This window comes from Trichosurus vulpecula, chromosome 2 (genome assembly GCF_011100635.1).
Source record: "Trichosurus vulpecula isolate mTriVul1 chromosome 2, mTriVul1.pri, whole genome shotgun sequence".
Classification (NCBI taxonomy): domain Eukaryota; kingdom Metazoa; phylum Chordata; class Mammalia; order Diprotodontia; family Phalangeridae; genus Trichosurus; species Trichosurus vulpecula.
This window is the reverse complement of record NC_050574.1, coordinates 451,032,743-451,050,346: the sequence shown is the minus strand read 5'-3', so window position 1 is coordinate 451,050,346 and position 17,604 is coordinate 451,032,743. Positions and strand designations below refer to the sequence as shown.

Below are 17,604 nucleotides of genomic sequence, written 5' to 3'. Positions count from 1 at the left end.
CGCCATCTTGGAGTGGGCAGGAGGGTAGAAATGGGGAGAAAATTTTTAATTCGAACTCTTGTGAAAATGCTGAAAACTAAATATATTAAATAAATTAAAAAAGAAAAAAAAAGAATATGAGTTCTTGAGATCATGGTTGATGTTGCTTTTCTATATGTATCCCCAGTGCTTAACGTAGTATTTTTGCATACAGTAAATGCTTACTATAAATGTTTTTTATTCATTCATATAAATGTTTAGTTTATAAATTTTGAAATTTCTAAGCATTAATTCTATTGCTTCAATTGATATGTGATTTCATGGATATGGGTATTTCATATAACCACATGATTCTCTTGAAAGGCTTCTATTTCATTGAATTTCCGTTTTTTTCCCCTGAAGTATTATACTTACTTTTGCTGGGTAGATGATTCTTGGTTTTAATCTTAGCTCCTTTAACCTATGGAATATCACATTCCAGGATCTCTGGTCCCTTAATGTAGAAGCTGCTAGATCTTGTGTTATCCTGATTATGTTTCCACAATGTTTCCACAATTTCAATATTTTTTCCTTGACCCCGGGAACTCTGGAATTTGGCTACCATATTCCTAGGAGTTTTCCTTCTGGGATCTTTTTCAAGAGGCGGTCGGTGGATTTTTTCAGTTTCTGTTTTGCTCTCTGGTTCTAGAACATCAGGGCAGTTTTCCTTGATAATTTCTTGAAAGATGATGTCTACGCTCTTTGATCATGGCTTTCAGGTAGTCCAGTCATTTATGGATTATCTCTCCTGGATCCATGCTCCAGGTCAGTGGTTTTCCAATGAGATATATTTCACGTTGTATTGTATTTTTTCATTCTTTTGGTTCTGTTTTATAATTTCTTGTTTTCTCATAAAGTCATTAGCTTCCATTTGCTCCATTCTGATTTTTAAGGAATTATTTTCTTCAATGATCTTTTGGACCTCCTTTTCCATTTGGTTAATTTTGCTTTTTAAGGCATTCTCCTCCTCCTTGCCTTTTTGCGCCTCTTTTGCCATTTGGGTTAGTGTATTTTTTAAGGTGTTACTTTCTTCAGTATTTTTTGTAGTCTCTTTTACAAGCTGTTGACTCATTTTGCATGATTTTGTTGCATTACTCTCATTTCTCTTCCCACTTTTTCCTCTACTTCTCTTATTTGATTTTCCAAATCTTTTTTGAGCTCTTCCATGGCCTGAGACCAATTCATATTTTTCTCAGAGGCTTTTGATGTAGGAGCTTTGACTTCATCGTCTTCTTCTGGTTGTATGTTTTGATCTTCTTTGTCACCAAAGTAAGATTCTGTAGTCTAGCACATTACTTGACTTTTGAACTCTTGTCAAGGTAGGACTCTGCTTCCAGAGTGGAGGGTGCACTGTCCCAAACTTCAGGGGTTTTGTGCTGCTGTTTTCAGAGATACTTCTAGGCACCTGTAAATTTTCAGTTCTTTTAAGGTGGTATTTATAAGAGGTGTTTGGTATTCTCCTGGCCTGTGCTCTGGTCTGTGAGTTACCCCAAGCACTCTTTTCTGCCTTGGAACTGTGAGGATTCCCTCTCCACAGCCGCCACAGGCTCTGTCACGCCAGGGCTCCTCCTCATCCCAGGACTGTGACCCATATCCAAGCAGGGCAAAACAAGAGAATCCTGCCTCAGTGCCAGCAAAGAGATCCCTGCAGTCCTCCTCTGATCAGCTGCTTGATCCCCCTACCGTCTGTGGGCCTGGAGCTCTGGAAGTAGCTGCTGCTGCTGCCTCAGCCTCTGTTACCCTGGGGCTGGCACTGGACCATGATCCTCTCTTACCCAGGTCCAACAGTTTTCCCTTTTGTGTTTGTGGGTTGAAAAGTCTGGAAACCGCCACAGCTGCCAGTGATTCAGTCCCCTGAGGCCTACTCCAACCCCATCTGTCCTGGCTCAGCCTGGGCTGTGCTCTTCTCCCAGCCTGGTACGATAGACCTTTCCTGTCAGCCTTCCAGGTTGTCTCGGGCTGGAGATTTGTGTCACTATGTCACTTTGTGGGTTTTGTAGCTCTAGAATTTGTTTAGAGTAGTTTTTTACAACCATTTGGAGGAGTTTGGTGGAGAGCTCAACAAGTTTCTGTTTTTACTCTGCCATCTTGGCTCTGCCCTTAACCACATGATTCTCAACTTATCTATACCAGTATTCTTTGTGACTTCCTTTTCTAAAGAGGAAAAGGCTAAGCTTCTTTGAAAAGTCATTACTCAAAACGATAGAGAATTAAATTTAATAGGATTTTAGGCATCCTTGAAAAAAATTTGCTGTTAAGCCATAAGTGATTTATATTCAGACAAAATTAGACAGTTTTGAGAAACTTGTAGATCTGGAAGAATTGGGATTGTCAAATTGAACGTCCTTTCAGTTTGAGATTTTAAAGATGAGTATAGGACCACCTGCTACTATCGAGTATTCTTCCAAGTGCCTATATAACTGTGTATATTATTTTATTTTTATACAAGTACTTAAACTGTGGTTTTAATTTTGGATTCACGAGTAATATTTCTCCGCCTAGTATTAGCTTATAATAGTTTTCCTCCGTATGAGAAGACTCATTTAGTACTTGGGTCTGATTGAGACAAAAGATGAAATTTTGCTATATGATATTTTTAAATAATTTTCTAGAATAAAGTGACAATAGTAATAGAAATTAGTTTTTTATAGACTTTTTTTTCAGGGTCTTACTTTTACATATTGCCAGATTGTATGAGAAAACCCGGATAGTATGCCATCACCATTCCAGGAAATTGAATCACTTCCATTTGAATTTTCTTAGGAAGATTCTGAAGATCGTCTGGTGGGATGAGATACCAGACACTGAGGTCTTTTCTTGAGTTGAACTGCCAGGCATTAAAACTCCACTGCAGAGAGTGCAGCTCCAGTGGGCTGGCCATATTGTTCAGATGCAAAGCGTATTTTATGGAGATCTCACACAAGACAAGCGTTCATTGGTGGTCAGAAGAAGTGATACAAGGGCACTCTCAAGAACTTTGGAATTGATTGTGTGACGTGGGAGATACTTGGCACAGGACAGCTCGACATGGTGCGCTATAATCAGAGAAGGTGCTGCGCTCTGTGAGCAAAGCAGAATTGAAGAAGCTCAAAAGAAGTGAGATGCGCAGATTTAGAGAATCCACCCCAAGTGTTCCTCTGGACTGTTTGTGCCTGACCTGCGGTAGAACATTCTGAGCTCATATTGGTCTGATCAACCACAGTGAAACACACTGTAACTTGACTCTAGCATAGGGATGTCCATTCGGTCCTCTTCGAGAACAAAAGACAACAACCAACCAACCAGACTTTATGGCATTTGTGAACAGATTTTTTTGTTGTTGTTGTTGCAGAAAATAAGTTAATAGGTATATCTTGCTTAAAGTAAAGCCTAGATTTGAAAGATTCAAATTTACATTTCTTTAAATTAGAGGTATGATTCTTCTTAAAAAGATTCTCTTTAGTATTCATTTGGAACAGCAAAATCAGCTAGATTCATCCTGTCCAAAGTAAAGCTCATTGTCTTTCTCTCCAAAAACCATCTCTCACAAACTTCCTTGTTACTATTGAGAGCACTATTATCCTTCCAATCATCCTGGTTCAAAAACTCAATTCCTGCTCCAACGGACTCCGCATATGCAAGAAGTCCACAGCATCTCTCTAGGACATCCCTTCCTTTTCATTTAGAGAGCCACAAGCTGTTATCATCTTTCCCCTTGATTGTTGCTACATAGAGAGGTGACAGTGAAGCATTGGGCTGATGGTGTTAAGCAAACTCCACTGGCACCTTTTTACTTTCTAGGATCAAATAATTTCTGTGCTGCCCCTCCCCCCTCCAAAAAAAAAGTAAGATCTAGGCTAGAAAAATGTAAGAGCCAAATGTCAGGAAGTGCTCTGGGAGTTCAGAAGTGTTTGAGATCACTAAGGGCAAGCATAGAAGAGGTGTTACAAGAGTAGGACCTGGAAATACAGGTAGTCTTCAGAGACGTAGAGAGGAGAAAGCAGAATATTCCAAGACATAGTGTGAAGCAAACACCTGGGGCTGGGAAAATATATGTGGTATGTTGGGGAGTGATGAGGACAACAGTCTGGCAGGAGCAGAGGCCTTAGGTAAAAGGGTGGTGAGAAGTAAGTTGACAAAAAATGCCTTAAAGGCCATCAAAGGTGTTGAAGAGCCATTCAAGGTTTTTAAGCAGGGATGGCGCTTGATGAAAACCTCAGAATGCAATTAGGATTTTCTGTCTTTGAGATTCAAGGTTGCATGAGGCAGAGGCCTGCCCAGAAATCAGAAGCAGTTTTTTTTCATTTCTTCCTGGAAACTAGTTAATCGCTGATGTTTCTGTGAAAATAATAAATAGCAATACTTTCATATGGTGCTTTAAGATTTACAAAATGAGGAAAAGGAGGTTAGAGACATTAATTGACTTACCCAGGACCCCCAGATGCATAAAGCCCCTTCAGTGAATAGAATGGAGTTAATTGGCTTGCCCAAGGTTCCTCAGCTAGGTTGTGGTAGAGCTGACACCCAGACTCACTTCTTCAGAAAAGAGGAGGGGTTTTTCCTCCCACCATCCCACCTGCTTGTACTGACTAGCAGCATTGGATAGAAGAGTAGGAGGAGGCTTCAGACTTCATTTCTAGGCCTAGTCAAGTGGAGAAACAGTATAACATGATGGAAAGAACACAAGAGACAGGAGGCAACTCTGCCGTATTCTCACAGTGTGACTCTTGGGGCTTATGGGTTGTACAGAGAGGACTAACATCTCTGGAGGGAGGGTTACCGAGCCCTTTTTAGGACTGCTCATCCATGTTGGTGTTCCTTGTCACCCAACTCTCACCTGTGGCTCCAAAAAACCGTAGCATGCTGTGTGGCCACACCCCAGTAAAACATCTCAGCAGACGGGCTAAACCAGGTGGAGATTAACTGACAGGCCTCAAACGCATCGGTGAGTGGAAGGGAGGTCTACCCAAACGTATAAGGCCTGCCCACCGTCACAAGGGTGGCTGAACAAGTGCTATGGAGCGTGTAGAGCTTGGTCAGGCATCAGAGATGCTGAGATGCATCCTGCTTCATCACCAGTTGTTTTGACTTTTGCCCCACCACTGGACTTCTAATGACCCAGAAGGAGAGATGTGAGGCTGATGACTTTGTGCAGCGCTACCTCACTTAAATCTGGTTCCCGCTAGTCAAGATAGGATGTCAGTGGTCCCCTTCAAAAACAAAGGACGAGCAATAACTAGATTCCTCACAGCCTCTTCTAGTCCTTCTTACACATCACCCTTCTTCTTGTAATCTGCAATCCGGCCATACTGGCCTCCTTACTCTTCCACACGCCTGATGTTCCATAATGCATTTCCATGTGGCATGTACTTTGTCATCTCAAACTTTCGAGATCCTGGGTTTCCTTCAAGACTTGGCTCAGGGAGCTGCTTCTGCGTGAAGCCTTTCCTCGTTCCTTTAACTATGTTGTATTCATTTTATGTATGTTATGCCTGTGTGTGTGTGTGTGTGTGTGTACACATGCACACATATAATCTCCTTCACGAGAATGTAAACTCTTTGAGGGTAGAGACTTTGACATTTAGCACGTTGCCTGGCACATTTATTGTTGTTGTTCAGTTGTGTTCTTTTCTTTGTGACCCCATTTGGAGTTTTCTTTGCAAAGATCCTGGAGTGGTTCGCCATTTCCTTCTTCAGCTCATTTTATAGATAAAGAAACCAAGGCAAACAAGGTTAAGTGACTTGCCCAGGCTAGATTTGAACTTGGGAAGATTCGAATCTTCCTGGCTCCAGGCCTGGCACTGTGAATACTTGTGCCATCTAGCTTTCCTTGCCTGGCACATGCTTAATAAATGCTTGTTGATTTCCATGATTTAATATACAAAAGTTAGAGATAATATACAGCATTTCTACTGTGTAAACCAAGATAATGCTGTAGCATGTGTATAGTATAAGTGAAATTTATAAATACAGAGCACATGTAATCATCATAATAACTGACATTTTATATGTTGCCTAATTTGCATGGTACTTTACAGTTTACAGAATACTTTACATTCTCTCATTTGATATATTGAGAATTCTCCATTGTAGTCAGTGTTTTGTGGGTTGGATATTTAATTCTATACCTTTAATAAAAGTACAAAGAAAAATTTGTGGCAATCAGAATAAAGTACTTATTAAATATTTAGTTAGCATATGGCAGACAGTATATGGAGAGAACTAGTTGAGTACCTCTTAGTGTTTTAACTTGCTTACGTTGAAGCATTTTCTACATATACTTGTAGTTCTTTGCATAGGTGGTGGTGGTACTGAGGTGGTTAGGTGTTACTAGTGGCCTTGAAGAGCTTTTAAAATCTCAGCTCTTCACAGCTACAACATTTTTCCTAAACAACTGTGTCTTTTAATAATGGCATCAACAGGATATGAAAACTGAATTGAGGTTCTCATTCTACACTGATTTGGAACCAGAGTGCCTCAACCCTTCTAGCTTGGATAACTTAAAGTGAGAGAGGCTGAGAAGAATTTGGTTTGGCAGTATGGGCTTTGTGTGGATATATGTCTTTAGTAATTGGACTCTAGGGCTTTATGAAATCCAGGAGTAGGGTTTTAATCTTTATGACTTGGCTTCTTTAGTACTAACCTAACTCTTGTGGGGAGGAAAATGAATTAATTGTTGTTCAGCATTTCTGTTGAATCCTTGTTGTGATGGGTTGTTGCTAGGGTTGTGATGGAAATTTTTTCTTTAATTTCCTCAGCTGTTCACTTTGGATAGTATTAGGAGAGTTGGGAAGAAAAATTCCAGCCTGGAAAGCACTTATTTCCCTGTTTTAGGCCTATTCTTGATTTTTTTTTTCATTAATTCGTCTCCATTAATAAAATCTCCAATGGGATATGGAACATCAAATATACTTGGAAAATTCAGTAAGCGTGAATGAGGTAGAAGGAGACCATGGGAATGATAAGCTCATAGTACCTGTGTGCCTTGTCCACTGTGATTCAGCATGAGTGCATCAGGAAGAAGGTGCAGAGAGGGCTGACTTTCTGAGGTTATTAAGCAAGCTGGTGGATGCTGGCAGAAGAGCCATCTCCTGCTTCTATACACTCAATATTCTTTCTTCCTCTAATTTTCCTCTGTCCGCTTATCCATGTGTATGTATAAATACTTTTAAGTTTATACTGCAAGGGTCCATGCGATACTAGGAATATCCTTAAGGCCCTGGAACTTCATTTGTAATCTCAAACCTGTATTTGGAAGTGTTAGAGGACTTGGCTTTACCCCAAAGGCCAAGCCTGAGCTAGCTTTTCTGGTATATCTGATGTCTCACTGTTGATGACTCCGCATCGGACCACTAAAGTGTACATGCAGATACTGCCCGTGGCAGCGGAGCTATAGTGTCTAAAGGAGTACCTTTTGTAGAAACATTTGGAGAATATATTTATGTGTTTACTGACATTGCCCCTCAAAAACCCTGCCAGACAGAGTGGATTAACATCATAGGATCATAGATTTAGACGTGGAAGGAGCCTGAGGTTAGCTGAGTCCCGCCTCTCATTTCACAGATATACAAGTAGTGAGTGTGAGCTGGGATTTTAACTTAGGCTGTTTCACTGTTAATCCAGCCATCTTTCTATTATATGGTGTTGAGATGGTACTCTGGTTTTTGGGTATTGTGCAAATGATTTGTTTCCCATTATTACCAATGAATTGAAAATCATTTTAGAACACAGCCTTAGTCAGTTTCCATTTTTGTGCTTGTGACACGGGGTACATACATCTGTTTAGGAATTGTTCACCTGCTCTGCCACTCCTGCCTCCTAGCACAAAGGAAGGGATTTCTAAGCCAATTATATTCTTCTTATTTTTACTTGTTTGCTAGTTTTAAAATCTACATTGAATGATGTTTTGATTTTTCTTACCACAGCCCTATAATTGCTGTCTCAGAACATCCTCTTATTGCCCATGTTAATTTGTGACGTTCATAAAACAGATATTTTTTCCTTCTCTTAACAGGACGTGACAATGCGTGTGAGAAGACATCATACATGTTTTTACGAAAAGAGCTGCCAGTGAGACTGGCTAACACAATGAGGGAAGTCAATCTGTTGCCTGATCCCTTGCTGAGCCGACCTTCAGTAGGGCTGGTGCAGAGTTGGTAAGTAAACATTTTTTTGAAGGCATAATTATCCGGAATTGTCCTGGAAATTTCAAAAGCATAGTTCTGGTTCCTTGAATATTTAGGTATTGTAACTGTTTTTCTTAAAAATGAATGTAGAGGAGAACCTTGATTTTCTTCAGAAGTGAGTCATTCTGGATAAATGAATTTTCCTCATACCTGACTTTCATTAAAGTCTTGTGTGAGTGTCTTATCAGGATTTGGAGATGAAGCTAGGTTCTTACAGGCTAGGACAGCAGAGCTTAAGCTCTAGAAGGCTCTACCTGGAAAGATTTCCAGGACAGTGGATTATACTACAATTCTTCTCTTGGAGTGAATTATTTATTATGCATCCAGTCTTGGTCTTGTATTATGGATCCAGCCTTGCAAGTTCAGAGAACCTCCCCACCAGAAGGGTGGCCTCAAATGATTTATTTTTTCAGCCATGTCAACCCCAAAAGGCTGCCTACTAAGGCACTAGAACTATGATCTGCATCTATGAAGGAAGCACCTACAGTGATGAAATTGTGGACCCTTGTAATATTAAGCAGGGTGGGACTTTTTTTTTTACTATTTTCTCTTTTGGAATGCTAAGGCAATCAAGTGACTTTAATGAGTCTTGCATGTAAAGTGGGACCTTTTGTTGTCTTTTGTTTTGGAGTGCTTCTCAGCACTGGGGCAATGGGTGTTTTTGAGTCTTGCCTTTGTTCGAATCAAGAGTCATTGATTGGAAACAATGTATATGCTGTGGTGCTAGTGATTAAAAATATGTCCCACACCCTTTTTGCTAAGCAGGCGCTGAGCCTTCATGGCCCTGAACGGGGCATATATGATCTGAGGTTGGCGTTTTGTTTTGGAGATACGCTCCTTGGAAGCCCAGATGTTGGTACTTCTCTCTTTGGTAACTATGTATGTGAAGTCTTGATCAGACAAAAACCTGTCTTTTTTTTTTAAATTTATTTGATATTTTTAGTTTTCAGCATTGATTTTCACAAGAGTTTGAATTACAAATTTTCTCCCCATTTCTACCCTCCCCCCCACTCCAAGATGGCATATATTCTGATTGCCCCTTTCCCCAGTCAGCCCTGCCTTCTGTTACCCCACTTCCCCCCCATCCCCTTTTTCCTTACTTTCTTGTAGGGCAAGATGCATTTCTAAGCCCCATTGCCTGTGTATCTTATTTCCTAGTTGCATGCAAAAACTTTTTATTTGAACATCTGCTTTTAAAACTTTGAGTTCCAAATTCCCTCCCTTCTTCCCTCCCCACCCACCCTCCCTAAGAAGGAAAGCAATTCAACATAGGTCACATGTGTATCATTATGTAAAACCCTTCCACAATACTCATGTTGTGAAACACTAACTATATTTTGCTCCTTCCTATCCTGTCCCTCTTTGTTCAGCAAAAGCCTGTCTGTTGATCTGTTTATATTTTCTCTGTTTATATTTGCTCTGAAGTTCAGGGTGCTGACTTTTCCCCCTGAACTAAGTGAATGATGTATGTATGCTTAATTAAAGTGAGATTGTAAACCCCTTAAAATTGCTTTCCTTAGGAAAGCAGATCAGAGAACCTGTGCTAGCAGCCCTCCTGTGTGCTGTTGTTGTTGGTCTTTCACCTCCACAGCAGCTGCTAGCAACATTATTGATACAACCCTTAAACTGTGTAGTGTAGGTGAAGAAAAGGGAGCCTGAAAAGACTTATGTGACTTAATGAATGCTATATAAACAGTGTGCAGCAAAGCTTTGAGATATTTTTTTTAAAATCTCTCTTGGGGGAAAATGGATGAATAAAAGAAAAAAAAGCATTCATTAAGTACTGAGGATGTGTCTGCTGCTGTGCAACTACTGGTATAAGTCATGAAAATTCACAGGAATGCTGAGTGGAGTTATGGAGAAATTGACTGGCCCATCTTTTTCAGGAATAATCCTATCCTTCTCCCTCCCCCTTCATATCTTTAGCCTTTTCTAATTACAGATTCCGTTCGTTCGCATTGCTTTCAAATGTTCTGCCTCATCCTTAAACAAATCCTTCACTTAGCCCTGCCATCCCCTCAGGTTATCATCCCTTATCTCACTTCCCTTTCTCAGCCAAACTCTCCCTTTGACTCTGTTTTTTTCTCTTCTCACTCCTCAGTACTTTGCAGTCTGCCTTCTGGCCTCATAATTCAACAGAAACTTCTTTACTCAAAGTTACCATGACCTCTTATTGCCATATCTGATGGTCTGTTGTTAGTACTAATTCTTCTTGACTTCTGCGTAACATTTGACACTGTTGACCAACCTTTCTTCCTTTGTAGTCTTTCCTCTCTGTTTTCTGACTCTTCCTTCTCTTCATTTTTCTCTTATCTATCTGAATGTTCCTTCTCAGTCTCCTTTATTGCTTATCCATAGCATATTCCTTAACTGTGTATGTTCTCCAAGATTTGCCTTTTGTTGAGAAAGTTCAGAATATATCTCTAAGGATGATTTCGAATTAGCTGTGTTGTGCTGTTTTTACAGTCAGTAAGACTGTTAGCTCCTTGAGGGCAGGAGCTGTATCCCATAAAACTCTTGTTTCTTAATTGGTCTAGCACAATGTAAGTGTTGCTTCCTTGCTTGTCTTTATAGGCTATAGTTCTTTGCAGTATCTTGACGTAAGAAGACAAATATCCCCTCCCATACTGCTGAACTGGGTTGGCATGCCTTTAGTAGTGATATGCTGATGCCTTTAAGGGCTGTCAGTACTATTTCCTTCCCACTATTTCCAACAGTAGAGATATTTTATATCAAGAGGAACAGTATTGAGATGAAGGTGACTGTGTACTTTCCCGCTCTTGAAGAATTGGCCTTTTTTTTTCCTTTTCTGATATAAAAATATTTGCTGCCCATTGTCCCAGCAGTACCTCCAATTGCTTCCCTAGCTACTGATCTCTAGTTTTTTTCTATTTTTCCTCATTTCTTTTTTGTGGATTTTTAGCTTTTGCTTGAAATGCTCAGCCTTTTATAAACATCACCTATGAGTCAATACTTCTTTTTGCATTCTGAACTGACCAATGATAGAGGGAGGGTGAAATCTTTAGATCTTCAGTTCTTCTTCCCTGCGTTCATTTCTGGGTACTTAGTGACTGCATTTGGGGGGGGGGCAGTGAAGGTGGGTGTTTTTTGTGTGTCTGATTACTGCTAGAAACCTGATCTTTCACTAACTAGGATTTTACTGTATTCTGTAAGTTTGATGAATTTAAATAACTTTCCTTTTTTCCTTAGCTGATAATTAAAATATTGAATTTTTGAATAAATTTCTTATTGCCTGCCAGTAACTGGAAATATTCTTGACTCATTGAGTAATTTTCTGATTAGGAATGGTCAAATTGGCTTTGAATCCTTGTGTATTGATGAATTATGACCAATGTCTCCACTAAGAAGCTACAGTAATTTTTAGTTAACTCATTCAAAGTCGTTTGTAGTAGATGTCAAGTCTAGTAGCCAGAATATCTTGTATTGTATTCTTTTTCATTATCTGAAAGCAGTTGTTGCCTCTATTACAAGTAATTTAAGCAGATACGCTGCCCATTAAGTAGGACAACCTATTTTGTTATTTTCTTCTTGGTTTTTATTGTTACATTTTTTTTGACATATTCACTCCCCACCAAAAAGAATTCCCCATAGTTCTTTCCTAAGGTGAACAGAACTGTTTGAATGCAGTGGTCACTACAATATGTATTAATTTCCATTTTTGTAATTTACTACTTATTAACAGAAAGATAGAATGTCTACCTTAATAATATGGAACCAACTTTGTTCATTGTGTTTGATCTGAATTTTGGTACCTCTTAGTGTTATTTTTCTGGTGTTATAGTCATCATGTATATTCTTTTTGGCTTTGCTTTTTTACTTTGCATCAATTCAGTTCTTACTATGTCTTTGTGAATTCTTCATATTTGTTTTTAGGACCATATAGTTTAAAATGTACCACGTCATCATAGGTATGCATACCAGCATAAAACATAACTCTTTGTGTGTGTGTGTGTGTGTGTGTGTGTGTGTGTGCGCGCGCGTGCGTGAAAATCTTTCCACCATAACCAAATGAAGAGAAATGTATCGGGGAGTGAAGTGTGAATTGCATCAATTGAAAGCATGAGAGAATAAGTAAGTTTGTTTCTAGATAGTTGGAGAAAGGGTTGGATGGGACAGAAGGTAATGTTTTCTTTCCTAACTGTAATTACGTCATTAGTTGGGAAAGAATTATTAGATTATTATTTTAAGGCTGCTTAGTCCAAACAGGCTTCATAGAGGGGTAGGTCTTCAATAGTATTGGAGGGTGTGATGAATCATTACCAGTTGTTGAAGTTAAGCATAAGAATTTGGAAAATTAAAACACAATTGGAATGTTTAGTGAGGGAGAGAAGTAGTGGGTAGAGAGGTGTGACCATGAACACCAACGGGAATGGTAGGCTTATGGTACACTTTATGTCCTGACAGTATTGGGAGGTTGGGGTGACAACTGGTGAAAGGTTGGCGAAATTGACATGACATCTTTGCTGATATTTTTATTCCAGCTGTGTTGAGCTTGGCAGAAGAGCCATCTCTGGATCATCTATTAATAGCCCACTTTTCTTCTATCTTCATGTCCATACATGTAGTTAAATCATGTAAACAGTATACACATCCAACTCTCCTGGTTGTCAGTATCACACTAGAGGCATCCTGACACTGTGGAACCCTAGGGTTAGCATGTCCAAAGTCAGGAGTGAAATAGAACAAAAGAAAAAAAAAATAAAGAGTCCTCCTAGCCTGGGACTGATGAGAAGCGAGATACTTGATTTAACTCTGGCAGTCTTGGTGGATTGTCATTTATTCAGAGGTAGAAATTTGGTTTTAGTCCTCATTGTGAAAAAGAAACTTTGTTTTTCTGAAGACATGAATGACCTTAGTGAAAAGGGTGACTTTTGTTAATGGAAGCTTTCAGTGGGTGGTAGAACAGCCAACATTATGCCTAATAATGGGGAGGCATCAGTTGACTAGAGAGACTGTAGCCATAATGGCTTTTGTTTTCTTTGAATGGCTCAGCTTGCCTCATTGAGCCTCTGGACACTGTGGCTTGCTCTTCCGGGGCAGGAGGCCCGGGGAGCATGCCGGGAGGCAGACGGCTTCCTGTGTGGGGAGTCATGGGGCTGGCTGAGGGGAGGTGTTAGCTCCAGAACCTGGTCTACCCTAGGGGGAGGAGCCAACTTAGGAACCAATCGGCCCTGGTCATTTGGGCGGAGCTTGATGATGTCAGAAACCCTATAAGAGGGGAGAGGACAGCTTGAAGATTCTTCCTCTCTTTCCTTTTCCGGTTGGAGCCAGAGGCAGTTACAACGACCGTTACAGAGGCAGTTACGACCGTTACATCGTCAGTTTCAGTTGCAGCTTCAGTTTCAGAAACAGACACAGCTGAGGCAGGAGCTGCCAGCAGCAGAGCTGATCTACGGGAGGAAGCTGAACAAAGACTTCAGTCCAGTGGGTAATCTTATTACCATCAAGGGGGAAACATGATTTTGCTTTACGCAATCATGTTTCTCTGTAGCCTCCTGGTTACTCTTTCAAGGCGTACCTATTGGGCCTGGAAGATTATGACCAACATATCAAAATGGGGCTTCTGGTTCATGGGTTGGTTACTGTGGAGCCTAAATAAATGTTTTGATTCTTCTGCCTTCTACTTTGAGAGTTTCTTCTATCCGGCGATTCCGAACCTTTCAGACATGTTTATGATCTTCTTTGAGATTATAAACTCGGCCCTCCTGATACATTTGGCGTCACGAACAGGATCGCTAGGTATAAGATCTCTATTTAGAAGCAGAACAATTCCAGAGGAAGAGATAAATATCCCAGGATGGGAGGATCCATTTTATTCCTCCCTAGCAAAAGAATTGGCTAAAAAAGCTGGACCCTGTGAAAACTGGGAACCAAGGCTACGGAGAGGAGATCCTAGGGATTTGGAAAAGTGTTTACGAGAAGTTGGGATTCAGTCAGGGGCATCACTATCTAGGCAAAGCTGGATAGTGTTATCAGCCTACCGGCTAGTATACGAAAGATTGAGATTAAGTGAAAGACATGGGGGCACTCCTACCCCACAGGAAGAAGGGAAATCTCAGATAGCAGAAGACCAAACTGACTCAAATGAGAACTTTTCTATTAATGTGGCTAAGAGCAACAGGAGACCAAAAAAGCCCAGAGTGCATTTCAACCCAGCCCAGAAAGAGCCGGCTGAGGCACAAAACACTACTGGGGTTCAGGATGTGCCTCACACAGAGAATAGGAGATGGTTAAATGATCAGACAAAGGCTCGACCCATACAAAGGAGGAAGACAGAAACCCGAGGTGAAGATTCAGTTACAAGGGAAATTCAGGAAGATTTCTCACCGCAAGAGGTCACAGATATTTTGAGTAGATTCAGCCAAAGAATAGGAGAACCATTGATATCTTGGATGGTAAGACTCAGTGATCAAGGGGCCGGTGGAATATCAGTAGATGGGACAGACTGCATGAGATTCATAGGTATCAGCCATGATCCTCTAGTTCAACAAGCTTTTAGGGAACATCATCAGCAAGGAGATGGTGATAGCGGGACTACTCTGTTGGCATTAGCCGCTGTGGGATGCAATAAGAGATATGCTACTGATTCTATGTGGCCCACTGAGCACAGACCCTGGTATTCACTTAGAGATTGTATCATGAGACTAAAGGAGGAGGTAATGAAGACTGCCATTATGATAGGAACTGCAGACAAATATTACAATGATCCAATGGGACTGTCTCATAGGAATTTAATAATTAGGACAGCTCCCCCTGCTTATAAACAACTAATTTTGAATTTATTGCTTGGAGAAGTAGGGAGCCGTCTTACAACAGTGATAAATAAGATTTTACAGTTATATGACTTAGGTGACTGGGGAAGGGATAGATCTCCTCGAGAGAGAAGAGTGAATAACCAGCAAACTTGGCGCCAAAGGAGAGTAACAAGGAAAGAAATGTTTACTGCTTTATTGAGAGCAGGGGTAGGTTTTGAAATGATAGATGGAATTCCAACCAATGAATTATACAGAATGTATAGAGGACTTGATAACACGAGAAATAGGGAAATAAGAACTGCTCCTGCAAGCCTACAAGCCACTCAGACTGAAGGTGACCTTGTGTGATTAACGGATGAAAACTTGTACATCTGGAGAAAGGCTGGGAGGACAATCCTAGTCTCTATCTAGGGTGGGATCCTCTTGGCTTCCTCATTATGTTCCTTTTGAAAAGAAACATTTCCCACCTGAGTTTGGCTCTGATGTTGGATCTTTGCATAACTGAAATCTCAACCAAACTTGAGATGATTTTATTTGAAGAATTATAGTCCATACTTGTCTATTCTTTTTGTCCTTTGTTTGGCTAACCTTGTTGCTAGTTTTGTTTCCTTCAGGCTTAAGCACCCTGCACTTTCCGGTGACTGCCTAAGCATGTAGCATTCTTGGAATTCCTGCCAGCTCGTTAAAGAAATGACCTCTGGAATGGGACTTTTTGGGGGCAGGGCCATCTCTACATCCAATTTCAGCATGAAGAAGCTATGGAAAATGAGACCTTCACCCCTCACCCCAAGATTTTGAGCCCCAATCGTTCAAGGGGGGTGGAAATGATGATAGTGTTCTGTTTACTTATTTTGTGTTATCCTTGCTGTGTTGTTTTATTGTTATGATATTATTGATCCTATGTAATGGATACAAGGATTTAGGGGTGGACATTTGAATTATTAATAATTATTTTGGGGATGATTGATTGAAGAGATTATCTTGCTGGGACCTAGGGGTGGATCGCATTTGAATCGTTAAACCAATGTTTAGGAATGTCACCAAATGATATGTTTTGCTTTATAATGAATGATATGTTTTAGTTTCCTTTGTAATTGAATCACAATGTATGTTCTAGGATACATGGCTGATTAGATTATGTATCCTATAACAAGGGGTGGAATGTAGCCATAATGGCTTTTGTTTTCTTTGAATGGCTCAGCTTGCCTCATTGAGCCTCTGGACACTGTGGCTTGCTCTTCCGGGGCAGGAGGCCCGGGGAGCATGCCGGGAGGCAGACGGCTTCCTGTGTGGGGAGTCATGGGGCTGGCTGAGGGGAGGTGTTAGCTCCAGAACCTGGTCTACCCTAGGGGGAGGAGCCAACTTAGGAACCAATCGGCCCTGGTCATTTGGGCGGAGCTTGATGATGTCAGAAACCCTATAAGAGGGGAGAGGACAGCTTGAAGATTCTTCCTCTCTTTCCTTTTCCGGTTGGAGCCAGAGGCAGTTACAACGACCGTTACAGAGGCAGTTACGACCGTTACATCGTCAGTTTCAGTTGCAGCTTCAGTTTCAGAAACAGACACAGCTGAGGCAGGAGCTGCCAGCAGCAGAGCTGATCTACGGGAGGAAGCTGAACAAAGACTTCAGTCCAGTGGGTAATCTTATTACCATCAAGGGGGAAACATGATTTTGCTTTACGCAATCATGTTTCTCTGTAGCCTCCTGGTTACTCTTTCAAGGCGTACCTATTGGGCCTGGAAGATTATGACCAACATATCAAAATGGGGCTTCTGGTTCATGGGTTGGTTACTGTGGAGCCTAAATAAATGTTTTGATTCTTCTGCCTTCTACTTTGAGAGTTTCTTCTATCCGGCGATTCCGAACCTTTCAGACATGTTTATGATCTTCTTTGAGATTATAAACTCGGCCCTCCTGATACAGAGACCTAGAAACCAGACTGAATTTTACTATGGGAATGGAGAAGAAGGAACAGAAATTAAACATAAAGGAAGCTGTAGGATTAGGATGTGGCTCTATATGGTATAGGAAATGAAAAACAATGAGAAGTGAAAGGTGGTTAAGTCCTAACTTGGAATACATATGGAGAATAGAGCAGACATTTCCACAGTGACTTAAAGGTCAGGGAGAGGACTTCACAGGGAAAATTAATCTGGACTTGAGAGAGCAGAAATTCTTGTGATTTGAGATGTTTTCTAGATAAAAGGAAATATTGCTTAGAATTAGGGAATCTGGTTCCTTAGGTGATAGAAAATTGTTCAGGCTTACATTTTCTGTTTTTCTTCTAGTTAAATATTTGGGTATCCACTGAGTAATAATGACCCAAGCATTTTGGAGAATTGTCTAGTTGTATATAGGCGAATAGAGGAAATCAGAAAGACAGTTTATTGACTACCAACAGATACAGATTGACTTGTATACTTTTTATGGTTGAAAGGTATCTTAGAAATGATCTAGTTTAATACCCTTATTTTTTATTTCCATAGTAACTGAAGGACAAGCACAAGTAAACTTAGATGAGTAGCTAGTTAACAATAGAGCCAACCCCAAAGGTCTCTTGATGGACAATCCATTAATTTTTTTCCATTATGCTTCATTGATCTCATATTTAGATCTGGAAGGGACCTTAGAGACCATCCAGTCCA

At 40.5% G+C, this 17,604-nt stretch overlaps 1 protein-coding gene across 2 annotated transcripts in view; it reads left to right on the top strand.

The window, feature by feature from the left end:
- The window catches only part of PDK3 (pyruvate dehydrogenase kinase 3), a 120,831-nt gene that overhangs the window by 38,871 nt on the left and 64,356 nt on the right, over positions 1-17,604 (top strand). For both annotated transcript variants that reach the window (XM_036745279.1, XM_036745280.1), the window contains exon 2: positions 8,012-8,153. In XM_036745279.1, the coding sequence (XP_036601174.1) occupies positions 8,012-8,153 (142 nt within the window). The remainder of the gene's footprint in view (positions 1-8,011; positions 8,154-17,604) is intronic.